At 42.1% G+C, this 17,388-nt stretch overlaps 1 protein-coding gene across 1 annotated transcript; it reads right to left on the bottom strand.

Annotated features, from left to right (window-relative positions):
- Nucleotides 1–2,786: 2,786 nt before the first annotated feature.
- LOC309617067 (binder of sperm protein homolog 2-like) lies at nucleotides 2,787–6,795 on the bottom strand (the record flags this gene model as incomplete). The annotated part of the gene is made up of 2 exons (XM_082368698.1): nucleotides 3,182–6,795; nucleotides 2,787–2,938 (listed from the first exon to the last, which is right to left on the bottom strand). Exons 1-2 carry the CDS (start codon nucleotides 3,423–3,425, stop codon nucleotides 2,787–2,789), a joined length of 396 nt encoding a protein of 131 aa, XP_082224824.1. The 5' UTR covers nucleotides 3,426–6,795.
- Nucleotides 6,796–17,388: the final 10,593 nt, after the last annotated feature.

Genomic DNA, 17,388 nt, shown 5'->3' on the forward strand with positions numbered 1-17,388 from the left:
TGGTCATTGTGATGACCGTTGCCTTACATACGTATTTGTGCAGTCGTCCAATGTTTTCTTTAGGATACATCCGTAGAATGGCAATTGCTGGGCATCACTATTTATTGACAAGGAGAGTTCAAGGTCACCCAAACCCTTGCTCACCTGTAACGGGTAGGAAGGCTCTGTGTTCTTTTTCAATCTGTTAATTTCAAGGCAGGCTGCCTTCTACATCCCATTCATCCTCATCCCATTCATCCTTCTGCATTTTTAACCTACTTCTAATTATTGTTATCTTTTATTTTATATGGCTGTGCACTCCACCTTAAATCTCATTTTATAAAAAAAAAATTGGGAAAGTATGGGACGGAGGGGAAAAAAGAAAGAATGAGAGAAAAAAAAGAAGCCAGAGGAAAATGCAAACACAACATCACACTTACTTTGTATTAGGCCCCTCTTCATAAGCACCATAAATAGTTATGAATGGTTGTCTATAAAATGCCCGTTTTAAATCTATTTAATAGATAAGAAAGTGGGCTCACAGAGGTGAAGTAAATGGTGAATTAGTGATTAGCCACTGCCGAGTATGGCCTTCCAAAGCAGAAAGGTAGCAGGAGCGTAGAAAGATGGGGTGGAGGAAAAAGTTATTTTCATGCATAAAACTGAACATCTCTCATGAGGGAGAGTGATAAGCCCTCTGAAAGTCTTCTCTTGAAAGTAGGTTTTCAATATTATAGATAATGTAATTAATGGAACTAAACATAGATTCCTATTTACTTGGCTGCTAGGAAGCTCTGCCCCAACTGTAGTCTCATCATACAGCCTATACAGTGCTAACTTTACCTCTTGCTATATGACTCTGAATTTTCCTTGATTTTTCATCTATTAACTAAATTTGTTATTGGAAGGCTAATTATTTTTAATAGCCATCTCAAACTTTCTGGACCAAGGGAGTAAAAAAGAAAGAAAGGAGGGAGGAAAGAAGGCAGAGAGAGAGAGAAAAAAAATGTTTCTGAGGACCCAGTCTGTGACAGTACTGGGAGTGGTCCAGGAAAGTAGGCATCAGATGGGGATTTGGAGCCGGGTCACTCCCAATCTGTGAGGGCAAGGAGGAGCCCATTACTGGTGGTAGGTGAAGAACACACAGCCCGTGGTGCAAGGTAGCAGTCCAGTTGTTAAAACTCTCCCTGGAGCTGAACTGGGATGGTATCCTGTGGAGGGGCATACACTAGCTGGTTGAGAAATCCTAGGAAAAAAATCACTATGCAAACGATGAAATTGGATGGCTATAGCCAGCACCATTGATACCCTATTATAAGGTAATAAAAAGCTTGCGGATGAGTAACATCCAATTCAAAGCCAAGTTTAGAAACCACAGAACCTGCCTGGCATCTTACCAAGTTGCAAATCTGCAGACCAGCCTAGGAATGAATAACTATTGGCCGAACTCCAGAGAAGGTTCAAGAATCAATCAAAGTCAGTTGGGGGAGAAAGTGGGACCCCTTTTTATACAAAACAACACAGTTGCTGTGTCTGGGTCCCAAATGGGGCTTTGACTCTTCTGGAAGCCCAACAAGAAAGGTCAACCCAATCACTCACTAGAGTTACAATGTGGATAGGGAATGCCCCACATGAGTCTTTATCTGTGTGTTACTGGTGTTGTTGACAATGACCGCAAAGACTTTTCCAAATTAAAGACTTTTCCAAATTAATGGCTATATGAGTTTTGACAAATGCATAGAGCTGTGGGTGTGGAAATGAATACTGATTTTAGCCATCAGTATTCATACTGAGTCCAGGCTAAATCTCTTACTTCATCTCTTACTGGCTGATTGGCTGAGATGCCCTGGCTCTCAATGTCCATTTCTACATCCATAAATTTTCAGTTTTGTGGGGAGAGAGATATCTAGTGGAAAGCTCATAATAGAGTGTATAGTATGGGCTCAGTTAATGGAGATGGTTGGCAAGTGGTCTCTGCAAGAAACTTTATTAAGAAGATGGGATTTGACACTGGGTTTGGGTATTACCTAGCCTCGTATGCTTTAGCTTCCTCGTTTCTCTTCGGGCATAATAACACCTATAATCACGTCCCGAGCTCATCATGAAGGTTGCATGAGACACTATTGTGCACCCAATAGAATCCTCAATATAATTTGAGCATAGAAATGGGTAAACTCTCCAATGTCTGTTGACCACAGTTTTCTCCTTCCCATATCTTCTTTTGAATGGAAACTAACCTCATTTCTTCATTCGAATGAGGTCACAGACAAATCATTCAAGCCAGGGGCCAGCAAATTAGAGCCCGGAGGCCAAATCCAACCCACCACCTGTTTTCGGATGGCCTGTGAACTAATGGTTTTCTCATTTTTGAATGGTTGACAACAATGGTTGTACTTCCAATTACTGAAAAATTAATATAATAGAGAAGCAGACATAATATGTAAATAAAAAAACAAATGGTTGACAAAAGCCAAAAATCACAAGGTGACTGATATTTTGTGACATCTGAAAATTATATGAGATTCAAATTTCAGGACCTATAAATAAAGTTTTAATGGAATACAGCCATGTTTGTTATTATTATTTTTTTAATTACTTGTGGCTGTTTTTGTGCTACAAGGCAGAGTTGAGCATGGTTTGCACAGCCTAAATTACTCACTAGTAGGCCCTTTATAGGGAATGTTTGCTGACCTCTGATCTAAGCCATCACTAGATGATCTAGACCCCAAGCTTCCCTTTCCATAAATCCAGAGGGTCCCCACCTTAAGAGATCTGTAAGACCCCCATTCCATCCTTCCCCAGCCAACTTACTTGTAAGGAGAGCATTGTTTCCATTTTCCATCTTGGTTGTAATCTTTTGTCAATGAGCACCAACTCCGATTCAAAACATAGCCTTCCTTGGTGCAACTATCAAAGAGTTGATTTCTGTACAAGAAAGGGAAAGTACACTTTGGGGGATCTGCAGAGAAAGGGTGGAGCAGGAGGAGAAATATGAACATAAAAAGTCTTAAGATTAACCATTGTTACACCAACAACACAGGCTTTTTCTACCACACAGAGCTGTCTTCAAGGTGGTTAAACCATTTAGAAAAGTCAGGATTTGGACTCAGGTTTATCTGACACCCAAAACCAAGTAGCCAGCTGCTGTCACTTGCTTCTTGGATCCTAGGCATCTAAGACAACACATCACAGGGATCCTCACCTTCCGCGGTACAGTACCGCCATCTGCCTTGGAATACCTCATCAATAGAACACCAGGCATAATGACTGCGGATGGAGATGCAGCTGTAGTAGATAACGTCGCCATATGCAAATGGAAAGGTACAGGAATGGTTAAAGAACTCTGGAAAAGAGAAAGCAGGCAGAATGTGGGGCAAGCTTACAAAGGGAATTGACTTTCTAATGTCTATCGCACTTATTGGCACCAACTGCCCCCATATCCACATTTGGCTGGCTTTGGCACAAAATGTATAAGTGAATATCAAAGGAAGCCTATTTCAACCCGGACCTGGAAGCAGACAGGAGTCAGTGGCTTCCTTTTCATGTAAGTCCTCTAGTGACTGTGCACCAGATCTCCTAAGCCGAAATTCTAGTCTTTCTTAGATTTTTCTCTCTCTCTCTCCTAGAAAAATAAATCTCTTAGCCTGTCAAAGTTAGTTCCTAAGTATCACACAAAGCTGTCCACTTCCTTCCACACCTTTTGCCTTGACTACTCAGTAACTTATTTCTGGATGCTTCCAACCGATTTGTCCTGTCTGTTCTTCACACTGTAGGGGGTATGTTTGTTCTTGAATACTAACCTGACTCTGCCATGCATCTATTCAGATTCCATTACTCTTAAGATAGGAAATAGGATTGAAATTGTTTATGATACCCTACTTGATCTGGTTCCCAAATACACCTCCAGCCTCACCTTAACCCACCCTTCCTTGTGTTCTCTGTGCTCAAGCTTTGTAAGGTTTCCCAAGTGTACCACCATCTTTCTTGCCTTGGGGTTGTATAGACATGATCTCTGCTTGGCACACCCTCTGCCTGTTTACCCTCCTCTGATGTTCAGCCTAAATGTAAATCTCCATGGAACCCCCTTGAACATCCAGACTATGCCGGATCCACTTGTACTGAACTTCCACCTTCCCTTGTATTTCTTATAAGTTCTTACATTTATTTAACATGTAATGACTTGTTCAGTGTTTCGTTTGTCAGAAGTGACCACACATATTTTGTTCAATGCTAGACCCATGATATCAACTCATAGGGATTGGTCCATACTAGAAACTTAATAAATATTGGTTGGCCCTTCATAAGCCTGAAATAATTTTGATGCAAGATTCATTGATTTTTAGTATTTAGCAATTACTTATTATTTATCAACATACATATTTATATTTTTATTTAATAATTATAGTATTACTTTAAACAAGTATGTTAGTACTTTTATTTATTTTAAAATTTTATTTATTTATTATTATTATTATTTTTGGCCTCGCCATGAGGCATGCAGGATCTTAGTTCCCCGACCAGGGATCGAACCCGTGCCCCCTCCAGTGGAAGCATGGAGTCTTAGCCACTGGACCACCAGGGAATTCCCATTAGTACTTTTATTATTTAATTACACTGTAATTATAATATTTATCATTTAATATTTTAAATTATTATTTAACAATTTTCTATTACTTAGAATTAGTTATGACTATGTTCATTATTTGTGAGTTAGTTATAACTTATTTATATAATGAACTATTATATAGCTTACTCTGTGCTGGACATAACGTGCCCAATTTACAGAGACTAACACGTTTAATGATATCCTTACATCAGTCCAATGAACTGGGTACTGTCAGCTTTTCCTAAGGTCAGCTTCTCCCAAGGTCAGCTTTGGTCCTCAGCATATGATCCCAATTTATAAACAAAGAAACCCTGCTGTCCACTGCTCTGAAAATAACTTTCTTCTGACCTCAAAACCAAGAGGGCAGGCTTCCCTGGCGGCGCAGTGGTTGAGAATCCGCTTGCCAATGCAGGGGATGCGGGTTCGAGCCTGGTCCGGGAAGATCCCACATGCCACGGGGCAACTAAGCCCATGCACTACAGCTACTGAGCCCATGTGCCACAACTACGGAAGCCCACGCGCCTAAAGCCCGTGCTCCACAACAAGAGAAGCCACCGCAATGAGAAGCCCGCGCACCTCAATGAAGGGTAGCTCCTGCTCGCCACAACTAGAGAAAGCCCACACGCAGCAACAAAGACCCAATGCAGCCAAAAATAATAAACAAATAAAATAAATAAAAACACAGTAACAAAACAAGACAAAACAAGAAGGCTGACAGGCCACATTTTCCCACCATAAACTCCAGGCTGTGTTGGTTCAACCCCCAAACAAGTAATTGGTGGCTGAAATAGTTAAAAAGCCAATCAATATTTTTTATAACTAAAGTTTCCCTTTCACTGGCTTGACTATTCCCACAGTGTTCCCACATCTCTGTTTCTTTCTTGAAACTCTCAACTTCATGAGAGCCATAGGTTAAAATTAAGTCCCACTTGTCTGCATGTGGATATGGTTGAACTCTTCCAAGAATTGGGATATTGTGGCAAAGCTATCTATGATGAACCCATAAGAGTTCCATGATTAACTTTTAAACTTTAAAAATAGACACACAAAAAAATCACATGTATGATTCCATTTCTATGAAATGTCCAGAAGAGATCAATCTATAGAGACAGAAAGTAGATTAGTAGTTGCCTGTGCCTAGAGATGGGAATGGGAGTGGTTGAAAATGGATACAAGGGATCTTCTTGGGGTGATGGAAGTGTTCGAGAATTGGATTGTGATGATGTTTACACCGCTCTATAAACTTACTAAAAATCATTAAATGGTACATTTAAAATGGATGAATTTTATGGTATGTAGATAATATCTCTACATAGAAGGCTGTTAAAAGTAACACACAAACAATAAAACCCACAAATGTTGATGTTAATTTCTGGAGGAACAGGGGAGGAAATCTTGGCTACCATGATCAGGGAGGGCCTTTTATGCCAGAAGAACAGTGAAGGAAAGAGTGAAACAACAGGGAGGTAAGTGCAAGGGACTTTCAGGAACGTAACATTGTTTCATGGGTGGGGTGGGGGGCTAACATTTGAGATGCTAACAAATAAAAAGATGTCTCCCTACCTGGATACAGAGGACGGATACGGACAATCAAGTCTGAAAGAGAAAGAAAAGGGTAAAATTTAGACCACCTCCTAAAATACTCCATTCCTAGACTAATGGCTATTATAAGTACCTTGAAGTTCATGCAGTCAACTGCTCTCCTGTTGCAGAAAAACTACCACATTTTGGATGACTTGTGATAACTTCTAATTGGGGGGGGGGGTCCCACCCGGGGGGGTCCCACCCAAGACAGGATCCACCCAAGACAGGATCCACCCAAGACAGCCCATTAATTCAGGTATGAGCTCCAACTATTCCCAAGGTCTTCCTTTGTGTAATTTAGAGTAAATCCACCCTATCCAAGGTCACTCAACTTCTACCCATTGGTTGAAATGCCACAAGTCCAAAGCTTGGAGGGAACATTCTAGCTTTTGCCCACAAGCCAACATTTCAGGAAAACAACATGTTTGTTTGTTCAGTGCTAGAGGTTGAATATTTCCAGCAGCCTTGGTGATATTTTTTGATTTAAAAAAAAATCATTTTGCTCTTTTATCATCCCTGAGCCTTTATCAGGACATGTCTCAGTGACACCACCACCATAAAAGCGAGTTGGACCCTGTTAAAGACTAGGAAGGAAATACAAAGACCTGTTAATCAATAACATTAGCTAATGTTTAATTGGGCATCCCTATGTTCCAGCTATTGGCCTCAGTTAACCTTCACAACAGCCCTATGAAGGAGAGATTATAATTTAGAACCCTATTCTCCTCCCTGACCGCGAAAGGTTTACGGAAAAGAAAAACATAGGCAACAGAGAACTAATGGAAGTTATATGGCCACTGATTAGTGGGAACAAGGTTCAAACTCAAGAAGTCTTATTTTGGAGATTGTGTTCTGGACATGATTTTTTTTTCTATTTTTTTTTAACATCTTTATTGGAGTATAATTGCTTTACAATGGTGTGTTAGTTTCTGCTGTATAACAAAGTGAATCAGCTATACATAAACATATATCCCCATATCTCCTCCCTCTTGCGTCACCCTCCCACCCTCCCTATCCCACACCTCTAGGTGGTCACAAAGCACCGAGCTGATCTCCCTGTGCTATGCGGCTGCTTCCCACTAGCTATCTATTTTACATTTGGTAGTGTATATACGTCCATGCCACTCTCTCACTTCGTCCCAGCTTACCCTTCCCCCTCCCCGTGTCCTCAAGTCCATTCTCTACGTCTGCGTCTTTATTCCTGTCCTGCCCCTAGGTTCAGAACCTTTTTTTTTTTTTTTTAGATTCCATATATATGTGTTAGCATACGGTATTTGTTTTTCTCTTTCTGACTTACTTCACTCTGTATGACAGTTAGGTCCATCCACCTCACTACAAATAACTCAATTTCATTTCTTTTTATGGCTGAGTAATATTCCATTGTATATATGTGCCACATCTTCTTTATCCATTCATCTGTTGATGGACACTTAGGTTGCTTCCATGTCCTGGCTATTGTAAATAGAGCTGCAATGAACATTGTGGTACATGACTCTTTTTGAATTATGGTTTTCTCAGGATATAAAAATAGAACTACCATACGACCCAACAATCCCACTACTGGGCATATATCCTAGACACGATATTGATATTACCTTGGCATTGTCACTTACCTGTGCAAGTGACTTAACTGATGTGCCTCACTCTCTTGATCTTTGATATAGTGATGCTAATTCATAGGTTTCTGTGAGATTCTGTAACGCAGGAGGTGCTGTGTGGTGAGTATGGCATCCGTATTAGCCAACAGCAGCCTTGCTTTTCAGAAAGTAGCTAACAAGGTGTCAATGTTTTCGAAGTTGTGGTTAAATAAACGATTATTATGAGTGGTCTCCTGTATTTAATGCCTTCTGCTAATTATCTCACAGAAATGATGCTTGCAGCACCCCCGTAAAGTCGGTATTATTACATATTATATTTATAGGTTACATATTATTAACGATGATCTCCATTTTGTAGGTACCGAAACGGAGTATAGGTTACATATTATTAACGATGACCTCCATTTTTGTTAGGTACCGAAACGGAGACCTATAGAGGGAAATCGCTTGTTCAAAGCCAGAGAACTAAGTAGTTCAGGTGCTCTGACGCCAGAAGCTGAGCCTCTGAAATAATCCTGCCTCTGGGGGGCGCTGTTTCCAACTCCGAAACTCTTCTAGGAGGTGCCGTCCCAGAGCTGAAGCTCTGCTGTGTGCAGATGAGGGTCACTTTAGGATAAAACTATGGGTACTTAAATTTCGTTATAAAGGTTAACAGTAGCTGGGTGAGTTTTCTGCTTTGTCCAGTCACGGCGGTTAACATTTACACCCTCTTATCTGACAGTTTTTAATCTTCACAGCCTTCTCCTCCTTTTACAGATGAAAGAGCAGAGAGAAACTTTTCACTTAAACCTTTTCCACACAGTCCAAAACGGGTGCAGCCTGGACTCTCATCCAGCTCTGTCTGATTCCAGAAAATAAGCTATTTCTTTCGCTACCCTGGAAATGGTCCTTTGCCATTTCATCTGCTAATATTGCTGAACAAGACTAAACCCTTACCGATCCCCTGTCATTGTTATGTCTTTAATCACATCGTTCGCCTGGCCAAACATTACCATTTTTACCATCTGATCCCCCCCTACTCCTCCTCCTCCTCCTACAGCTGATGATGAGAAGAAATGCCACCACCAATATCGACTGAGGACTTAACAGTGTACCCAATGTGTTCTGAGAAAGAGGAAGCTGAAGGCAGCCCCCTAGACATCTGAAAGCTGACCTGACACTGGGGGCTACCTAGCCATATCGTTCTCCAATCAGGCATAAGACAACTCACAGAATCATGACCTCAGACAAGGTTACTCTGAGATCATGAGAAAATGAGATAAAGCAAGATCACCTCAGCATTGTGTACAAGCACAGGCAAAAGCAAGTTCACTGTGTCACAAATTACTAAACACCCCCTCCCCTTGGCCAAAAAGAGTGACTGCTGCTTCTTTGTTGATTACACCTTTCTCCTTGTGCTATTCTGTCTTCACTCTAGAGATTTATTGAGATCTCCAGGCATAGAATTGCCTCCACTTTCCTAGAACATCCAGTCTTGGGTGAGGCCCAGCTTCCTTAACCTAAGACCCCCCAAATCTCCCAAACCCTAGAATTGGTCCTAACAACCTCTCATAAGACAGCCCATGGTACCCCAGGCTGTGTGGTCTTCCTGTCTCCAATGAGTGATAAACCAATTTGTTCAACATCCCTGTGTACCTGGCGGGCTTGGGTTAGATGCAGGGCATTGACAATTCCAAGGATTTTGCCTACCTTTTCTATTTTAATCCTTACAACAATGATAAGAGATAAGGATCACTTGCCTTCTATTGAATTTATTTGTTTTCTGAAAGGCAGTGCATATGGTTCAGACTTCAAATGAGTTATGAAAGGGAAATCATATAAGTCTTCCCGCCCATCCCTGACCCCAGCCTCCCCACAGATAACCATGCTGTAATTCTTGTGAAATCTACAGAGACAGTTTATGAATATTCAAGTGTATGTATTAATAACATTTTATTCCCTTTTTACACAAAGGAGAGCTTAGCCTACATACTGTTTATTTTGAAACTTGCTCCTTTAACAAAAGATCTCGGAGAACTTTCTAAAGCAATACATAATAAACTTCTTTCTTTTTCTTTCTTTCCCTTTCTTCCTTTCTTTCTCCCTCTCTCTTCCTTCCTTCCTTCCTTTTCTTTCTTTTTCTTTCTTTCTCCTTCTTTCTTTCTTTCCTCCTTTCTTCCTTCCTTCCTTTCTTTCCTTCCTTCTTTCTTTCTCTCTCTTTTTTCTTTTTATCTATCTTTCTTTCTTTATTGTAGTATGAACCCTTTACATGTGATCTACCCTCTTTATAAAATTTTAAGGCACAAACCAGTACTGCTAACTATAGGCACCATGATTTCCAGCAGACCTCTGCAACTTTTTCGTCTTGCACTACTGAAACTTTTTACCAATTAAACAAACTCCCCATTGCCCCTTCTCCCCAACCCTTGGCAACCACCAATTCTACACTCTGATTCTATGAGTGTGACTATTTTAGATACTTCCTCTAAGTAGAATCACGCAGTATTTGTCCTTCTGTCACTGGCTTATTTCACTTGGCATTATGTCCCCCAGGTTCATCCGTGTTGTTCCATCGGGCAGGTTGTCCATCTTTCTCTTTCTTAAAGAGTGTTATAACCATTATATAGATGAGAAGCCTGAGGCTTAAAGAAAGGCAGAGTTACCTGCTCATGATCACCCAACCAGCTAGGATTTGAACCCAGAATCCTCCAAATCCTCTATTCGGCGCTAACCATTATGCTATATTTAAAAGATATTACAGACATTGGATAGAATCTGTTTCCTGCCCGTCTCACCCCAAACCACTGCCTCCTAGGTCTCACCTTTTTCCTCTGTCCTCCCCTCCTCCCCTCCCTCCCTCATCTTGCCATCTCACCTGCTTTCAGCCCACATATACAGAGAACCAGGGACACCCAGCTCGCCAGATTTGCCATCACTTCCAACTTCCTGCAGATGGGCTGCACCGTAGCAAGTGTTGCCTCTGATTTTATACTCTCCAATTTCTGCCCCTCCCACTCCAGCGGCTCCCAGAGCACACAGACTCACTGCATAGCATCTTCTTCCATGCCCTAAATCTCACAGTGCCTAGAAGAATTAGGAACATTCATCTTAGAATGCTCTCCAGCAGCATCCTGAAAGTGTGGTCCCTGGACCAGCTCCATCACCCTCACCCGCAAACTTGCTAGAAATGCAAATCCTTAGGCCGTCACACCAGACCTGCTGAAACTCTGGGGATGAGACCAGTCACCCATGTTGTAACAAGCCCTCCCGGTGAGTCCAATGTTCGAAAAAGTTTGAGAACCACTGCTTTAGAGCTCGCTTAACACTTTCATATCCATTCCATATCATTTACTCCCTTGATTATTAAAAAAAGAGAGAGAGAGAGAGAGAGAGAAAGTCCAGCAAGAAAGGCAAAGCCAGCTTTAGTCTCCTGGATAAGTAAGGCTCAGAAAGGCTAAGCATTGTGCCTTATGGTCAGCCAGTATGTGGAAAAGACAGATCTTTTTTTTTTTTTTTTTTTTTTTTAATTTATTTTTGGCTGTGTTGGGTCTTCGTTTCAGTGCGAGGGCTTTCTCTAGTTGCGGCAAGCGGGGGCCACTCTTCATCGCGGTGCGCGGGCCTCTCACTATCGCGGCCTCTCTTGTTGCGGAGCACAGGCTCCAGACGCGCAGGCTCAGTAGTTGTGGCTCACGGGCCTAGTTGCTCCGCGGCATGTGGGATCTTCCCAGATCAGGGCTCGAACCCGTGTCCCCTGCATTGGCAGGCGGATTCTCAACCACTGCGCCACCAGGGAAGCCCGAAAGGGCAGATCTTAATCCCAGTTCCTATGTGTGGGCTTGGTCCACTTTAGAATTCCTTTCCCATCTGCCATCTCTGGAGGGATCCGGGAAGAGCGCTTTATAAGAGAGAGTAGGGATTGGAAGAGTGACTTCCCCTAAGGAGGCAGGTATCCTGGTGCAGGGCAATCCAAGATGAGGAACAAACCATCCTGGAGATCAAGCATCATGACAACGTCAGGAAGGGAGGGAATTAATGCTCATCCTTCAGCACCTGTCTGTGCTGAGATCTTTTCAGACATCACTTATGCCCCATTTGCAAAACATAGGAAAACTGGGTACTGCTTAGAAACACATTTGTCTTTTCCAAATAGAGATGAGAAAACAGAATACAGGAGAAGTGGAAGAACTGATAAAGGCATGGAGAAGCTGAGTCTCTCCCTGTCTGACATGTAGGCTCTTTCTTTTTCTATTTCTCTATTTTGCTGGACTGTTAGATCTTAACAGAGCCTCTGGCTGCTCTGCAGGTAATGAGGTCACCTGTCAATCACGAGTAAGCAACGTGGCTGGCATCACGTGCAGAGCTGAGAGACATCTCACGCAGCTTCATGGCATGGGAATTATATCCCTGGTTTGACATCTGGGGAAACTGAGGCTCCAAGAGGCAACGACATTTGTCAGAGTTACGTGGCTTGTGCCGATGTGGAAGGGCACAGATTCAACCCGGGCAGTCTGACATCAAGCCATCTTGCTCTTGCCCAACCCATTGTTAGCGAGGTCTTACAGGTCCCTTCATAGGAAGCCTGGTCTCTTCAGAGTCACAAGTTCAACTCTTACTCTGTACCCATGAACTTACTTCATCTCTGACACTTGCTAGTAGTTTTCCAGTAGCTCTGGAAAACTACTTTTGCTCTCTGAGCTTGCACGCCAGATCTCTAAAACGTTTGGGCTACCTGCATCCAATTTGAGAGCCCAGTGAATACTCTTTTTTTTTTTTTTTTGAGTAATTCTAATTAACCATTTTCCATCACACCATAGTCTATCACTCTTACTGTCCAGGATACCTACCAACAAAATCAGTGGAATGTGAGGCCAGTTTTCTATATCTATTATAATTATTATTTTCTATACCTATCATTTAATGGGCTAATATCTGTGGCAGATATTTGAGTTCTTGTCATTGATTAGGGAAGATAGTTTGTGCATCTTTGACTTTGTCTCTTTTTTTTTGGTGAATTTTTAAAAATACTCAGTGCTAATGATAACTTCTCCCCAAGATAATGGGAGGTTATATTCTTGAATATTTATGAGGTTACCGAGGTGGTGATGAATGTGTGCTGAGTTGGTGAGGCACATTCTAGAGATTCACCCCACCCCACACCCTAAAGTCATGGGCAGGATACTGTGTGCAGGACTCAGGATATCTTACCCCCTGGACGGGCTGAAGTAAATGTCAGAGAGAACCCATTATTCCTTTCTTGCTCAACTGAATAGTCATTATGCTCCAAGGTGCTCAACCAACTGTGATAAGCTATCTTTCAAAACCAAAGTTGGTGTCTAGCCAACAGTACTGGGAGGGATGGGGTGAGGATGAAAAGACAACTTGACCAAAGTCATGAACGTACCAAGAGGCAGAGCTTGACTTGCACCCTAGAGATTCCATATGAATACATCTAACCACAGGGAAGTAGAGAGAAATTTCCAATAGTTCTAGCAGCAAGGGGATGATGTGGGGCTCAGTTTTATCTTCTGCAAAGATGAAGAGATGTATGCCACTGGGTTTGAATTCTTGCAATGCCAGCTCTAGAACCAGTGGAAAATACACGAGCATTAATGTCAGAGGGACTAACTTTGAAATCCCAACTTTCCCACTTATTCACTGGGAACACTAACTAAATAACTTAACCACTATTTTTTTTTTTTACAAGGGTTGCTTCATGTCTGGATTTCATAGATGCACAGCACAAGACGAATAGCAGGTGTTTAACCTTACTAGTATCTGTTGTTTTTTAAGGGTGAGGAATTGTAGATAAGGTAAGTAAATCCTGAAACCCTGTGTATTTGTCTGCTGGGGAGACCATAACAAAATACCACAGACTCAGTGGTTTAAACAACATACATTTATTTTCTCATGGTTCTGGAAGCTAGAAGTCTACGACCAAGGTGCTGGAGAATTCGGTTTCTGGAGAAGGTTCTCTTCCTGGCTTGTAGACGCTGCCTTCTTGCTGTGCTTCAGGTCTTTGCTCTGTGCTCATATGGGGAGTGTGGGGGGGTGGGAGGGAAGGAGGGAGGGAGAAAAGGAAAGAAAGAAGGCAAGAGATCTCTGGTGTCTCTTTGGGGGTTAGAGCATTCACATGTGAATTTGGGGAGAGACACAGTTCAGTCCCTAATACCCTGATTTATCTCTGCAAAATGAGATTGTTGATCTCAGCCTCATTTACACCATGGGAGAATCTGAGATTGTAGGCATGCATGGAGAATCACCATAAAAAAGGAAAGATGTCTTGATTCTTGGAAAAGTTGACCCATACCCACGTGTAGATAACTGGAACTTAATTTAATCTACAGCTCTCATGCAGTTGATAATTTCAAGAGAGAACTAGGCAGAATTCCCTGGCGGTCCAGTGGTTAGGGCTCCGCCCTCTCACTGCCAAAGGCCCGGGTTCAGTCCCTGGTTGGGGAACTAAGATCCTGCAAGCCGTGCTGCCAAAACAAAACAAAAAACGAGAGAGAGAGAGAGAGAGAGAGAGAGGAACTAGAGATGTGAGAACTCACAGGCACACAGAGAAGGATTGAAGAGATAGTGGGTGAGCATTTTGTTAGTGGCCAGAAACGCCTGGTTTCAGTGTAATATCCACCTCTTTCTCACTGTGAGACTCTGGGCAATTGGACTCACCTGTTCCAATCTGGTTTTTCTCATCTATAAAATTGGAGTCGGGTTTCCCTGGTGGCGCAGTGGTTGAGAATCTGCCTGCTAATGCAGGGGACACGGGTTCGAGCCCTGGTCTGGGAAGATCCCACGTGCCGCGGAGCAACTAGGCCCGTGAGCCACAACTACTGAGCCTGCACGTCTGGAGCCTGTGCTCCGCAACAAGAGAGGCCGCGATAGTGAGAGGGCCGCGCACCGCGATGAAGAGTGGCCCCCGCTTGCCACAACTAGAGAAAGCCCTCGCACGAACCGAAGACCCAACACAGTCCAAAAAATAAAATAAATAAATAAATAAAGTAGCTATAAAAAAAAAAAAAAATTGGAGTCATCAAAATATTCTTTATTTTCCCCACCAAACTACTCATTCTGCCATCACATCTCCGTACATGACACAACCGGTCCCCTGTATGCATGGGTCCACTGGTGTCACCCTTGATTTCTCTCCCTCACCTTATATCCAATCCACCAGCCAACCCTGCAGACTTTACCACTGAACTCTATCTTGAATCCAGCCACTTCCCACTTCTTCTTTTCTCTTCTTAATTTTTATTTGAGTATAGTTGACTTACAATGTTGTATTAGTTTCAGGTGTACAGCAAAGTGAATCACTTATATGTATACATATAGCCACTCTTTTTTTTAGGTTCTTTTCCCATATAGGCCATTACAGAGTATTGAGTAGAGTTCCCTGTGCTATACAGTAGGTCCTTATTTATTTATTTATTTATTTATTTATTTATTTACTTTTGGCTGCGTTGGGTCTTCACTGTGGCACGCAGGCTTTCTCTAGTTGCGGCGAGCGGAGGCTACTCTTAGTTGCGGTGCGCGGGCTTCTCATTGGAGTGGCTTCTCTTGCTGTGGAGCACGGGTTCTAGGTGCACGGGCTTCAGTAGCTGCAGCACGTGGGCTCAGTAGTTGTGGTACATGGGCTTAGTTGCTCCGTGGCATGTGGGATCTTCCCGGACCAGGGCCTGAACCTGTGTCCCCTTCATTGACAGGCAGATTCTTAACCACTGCGCCACCAGGGACGTTCCTATACAGTAGGTTCTTATTAGTTATCTATTATATATATTGTAGTGTGTATATGTCAATCCCAATCTCCCAATTTATCCCTTCCCCTCCTTATCCCCTGGTTATCAGTTTGTTTTCTACATCTGTGACTGTACTTCTGTTTTGTAAATAAGTTCATTTGTACCCTTTTTTTGATTCCACATATAAGCGATATCATATGATATTTGTCTTTCTTTGTCTGACTTACTTCACTCAGTATGACAATCTGAGGGTCCCTCCATGCTGCAAATGGCATTATTTTGTTCTTTTCTATGGCTGAGTAATATCCCATTGTATATATGTACCACATCTTCTTTATCCATTCCTCTGCTGATGGACATTTGGGTTGCTTCCATGCCCTGGCTATTGTAAATAGTGCTGCTATGAACACTGGGGTGCATGTATCTTTTTGAATTATGTTTTTTTCTGGATATATGCCCAGGAGTGGGATGGCAGGATCATATGGTAGCTCTATTTCTAGTTTTTTAAGGAACTTCCATACTGTTCTCCATAGTCAGCCACTTCCCACTTCGCCAATGTTCTCTCTCTAATCCAACCACAATCATTCTCCCAGTGAATCACGACAGCTGCCTAAGCAGTTTCCCTGATTTTTACCTCTGCCTCCCCTAATTCTCTCCACACAGTAGCCAGAGAAAGATACTGTTGCTTCTAGGATGAGAATACCTGATAGCCTTCCAAGACTTGAGAAAACGACGCCAAAGCCCCTACTTGATCTGACCTCCGACGTTCCCCATCCCTCCCTCAAACCAAGCACTCCCCCCCCCCACACACTATTCCTTGAATACCCTAAACACACTGTCTTTTACATTTGCCTGTCTTTCAGAAGCTCTATTCCTCGAAGACTTCAGGCAGGACTCCCCTCTCTCCCTTTCTTCAGATTCTGTGATTTAATGTCATCTACTCAGAAAAGTCTTCTTATTTAAATACAAAACAGAAATAGACCCATAGACATAAAAACAAACTTACAGTTCCAAAGAGGAAAGGGGGAGGAGGGATAAATTAGGAGTTTGGGATTAACAGATACACACTACTATATATAAAATAAGTATGTGTCTTTATTCCCGGCTTACCAGACCTACTAGAGAATGGACTTGAGGATATGGGGAGGGGGAAGGGTAAGCTGGGACAAAGTGAGAGAGTGGCATGGACATATATACACTACCAAACGTAAAATAGATAGCTACTGGGAAGCAGCCGCATAGCACAGGGAGATCAGCTCAGTGCTTTGTGACCACCTAGAGGGGTGGGATAGGGAGGGTGGGAGGGAGGGAGACGCAAGAGGGAAGAGATATGGGAACACATGTATATATATAACTGATTCACTTTGTTATAAAGCAGAAACTAACACACCATTGTAAAGCAATTATACTCCAATAAAGATGTTAAAAAAGAAATAAAATAAAATAAAATAGGTAGACAACAAGGACCTACTGTAAAGCACAGAGAACTATACTCAATATCTTGTAATAACCTATAATGGAAAAGAATCTGTAAAAGAATACACACACACACACACACACACACATATATATTGTCTGACAGCCATTGTTGAATGCATGGGCTTGATGTGAGGGATTTACGAGCTAATGTGGTAAAACAATCAGGCCAAACATCCTCCTGAGTGAAAATCACCGTCATAAGTTATTAATGTTAGTCATAATTATGTAAGTCATATTTATTAATGTTAAGAACTCTGTTCCTGTTGTCAAACTGCCTGGATTCAATTCCTGGCTCCTCCACTTACTAGCTATGTGACCTAGACTGCTTTATGCCTCACTTTCCTGATATATAAGACGTAGGTAACAAAAGCACCAAATTTCCAAGATTGCTGTATTATACGGGTTATTATGTGCAATGCAATTAAAC

This window comes from Balaenoptera borealis, assembly GCF_965194805.1.
Source record: "Balaenoptera borealis genome assembly, chromosome: 19".
Classification (NCBI taxonomy): domain Eukaryota; kingdom Metazoa; phylum Chordata; class Mammalia; order Artiodactyla; family Balaenopteridae; genus Balaenoptera; species Balaenoptera borealis.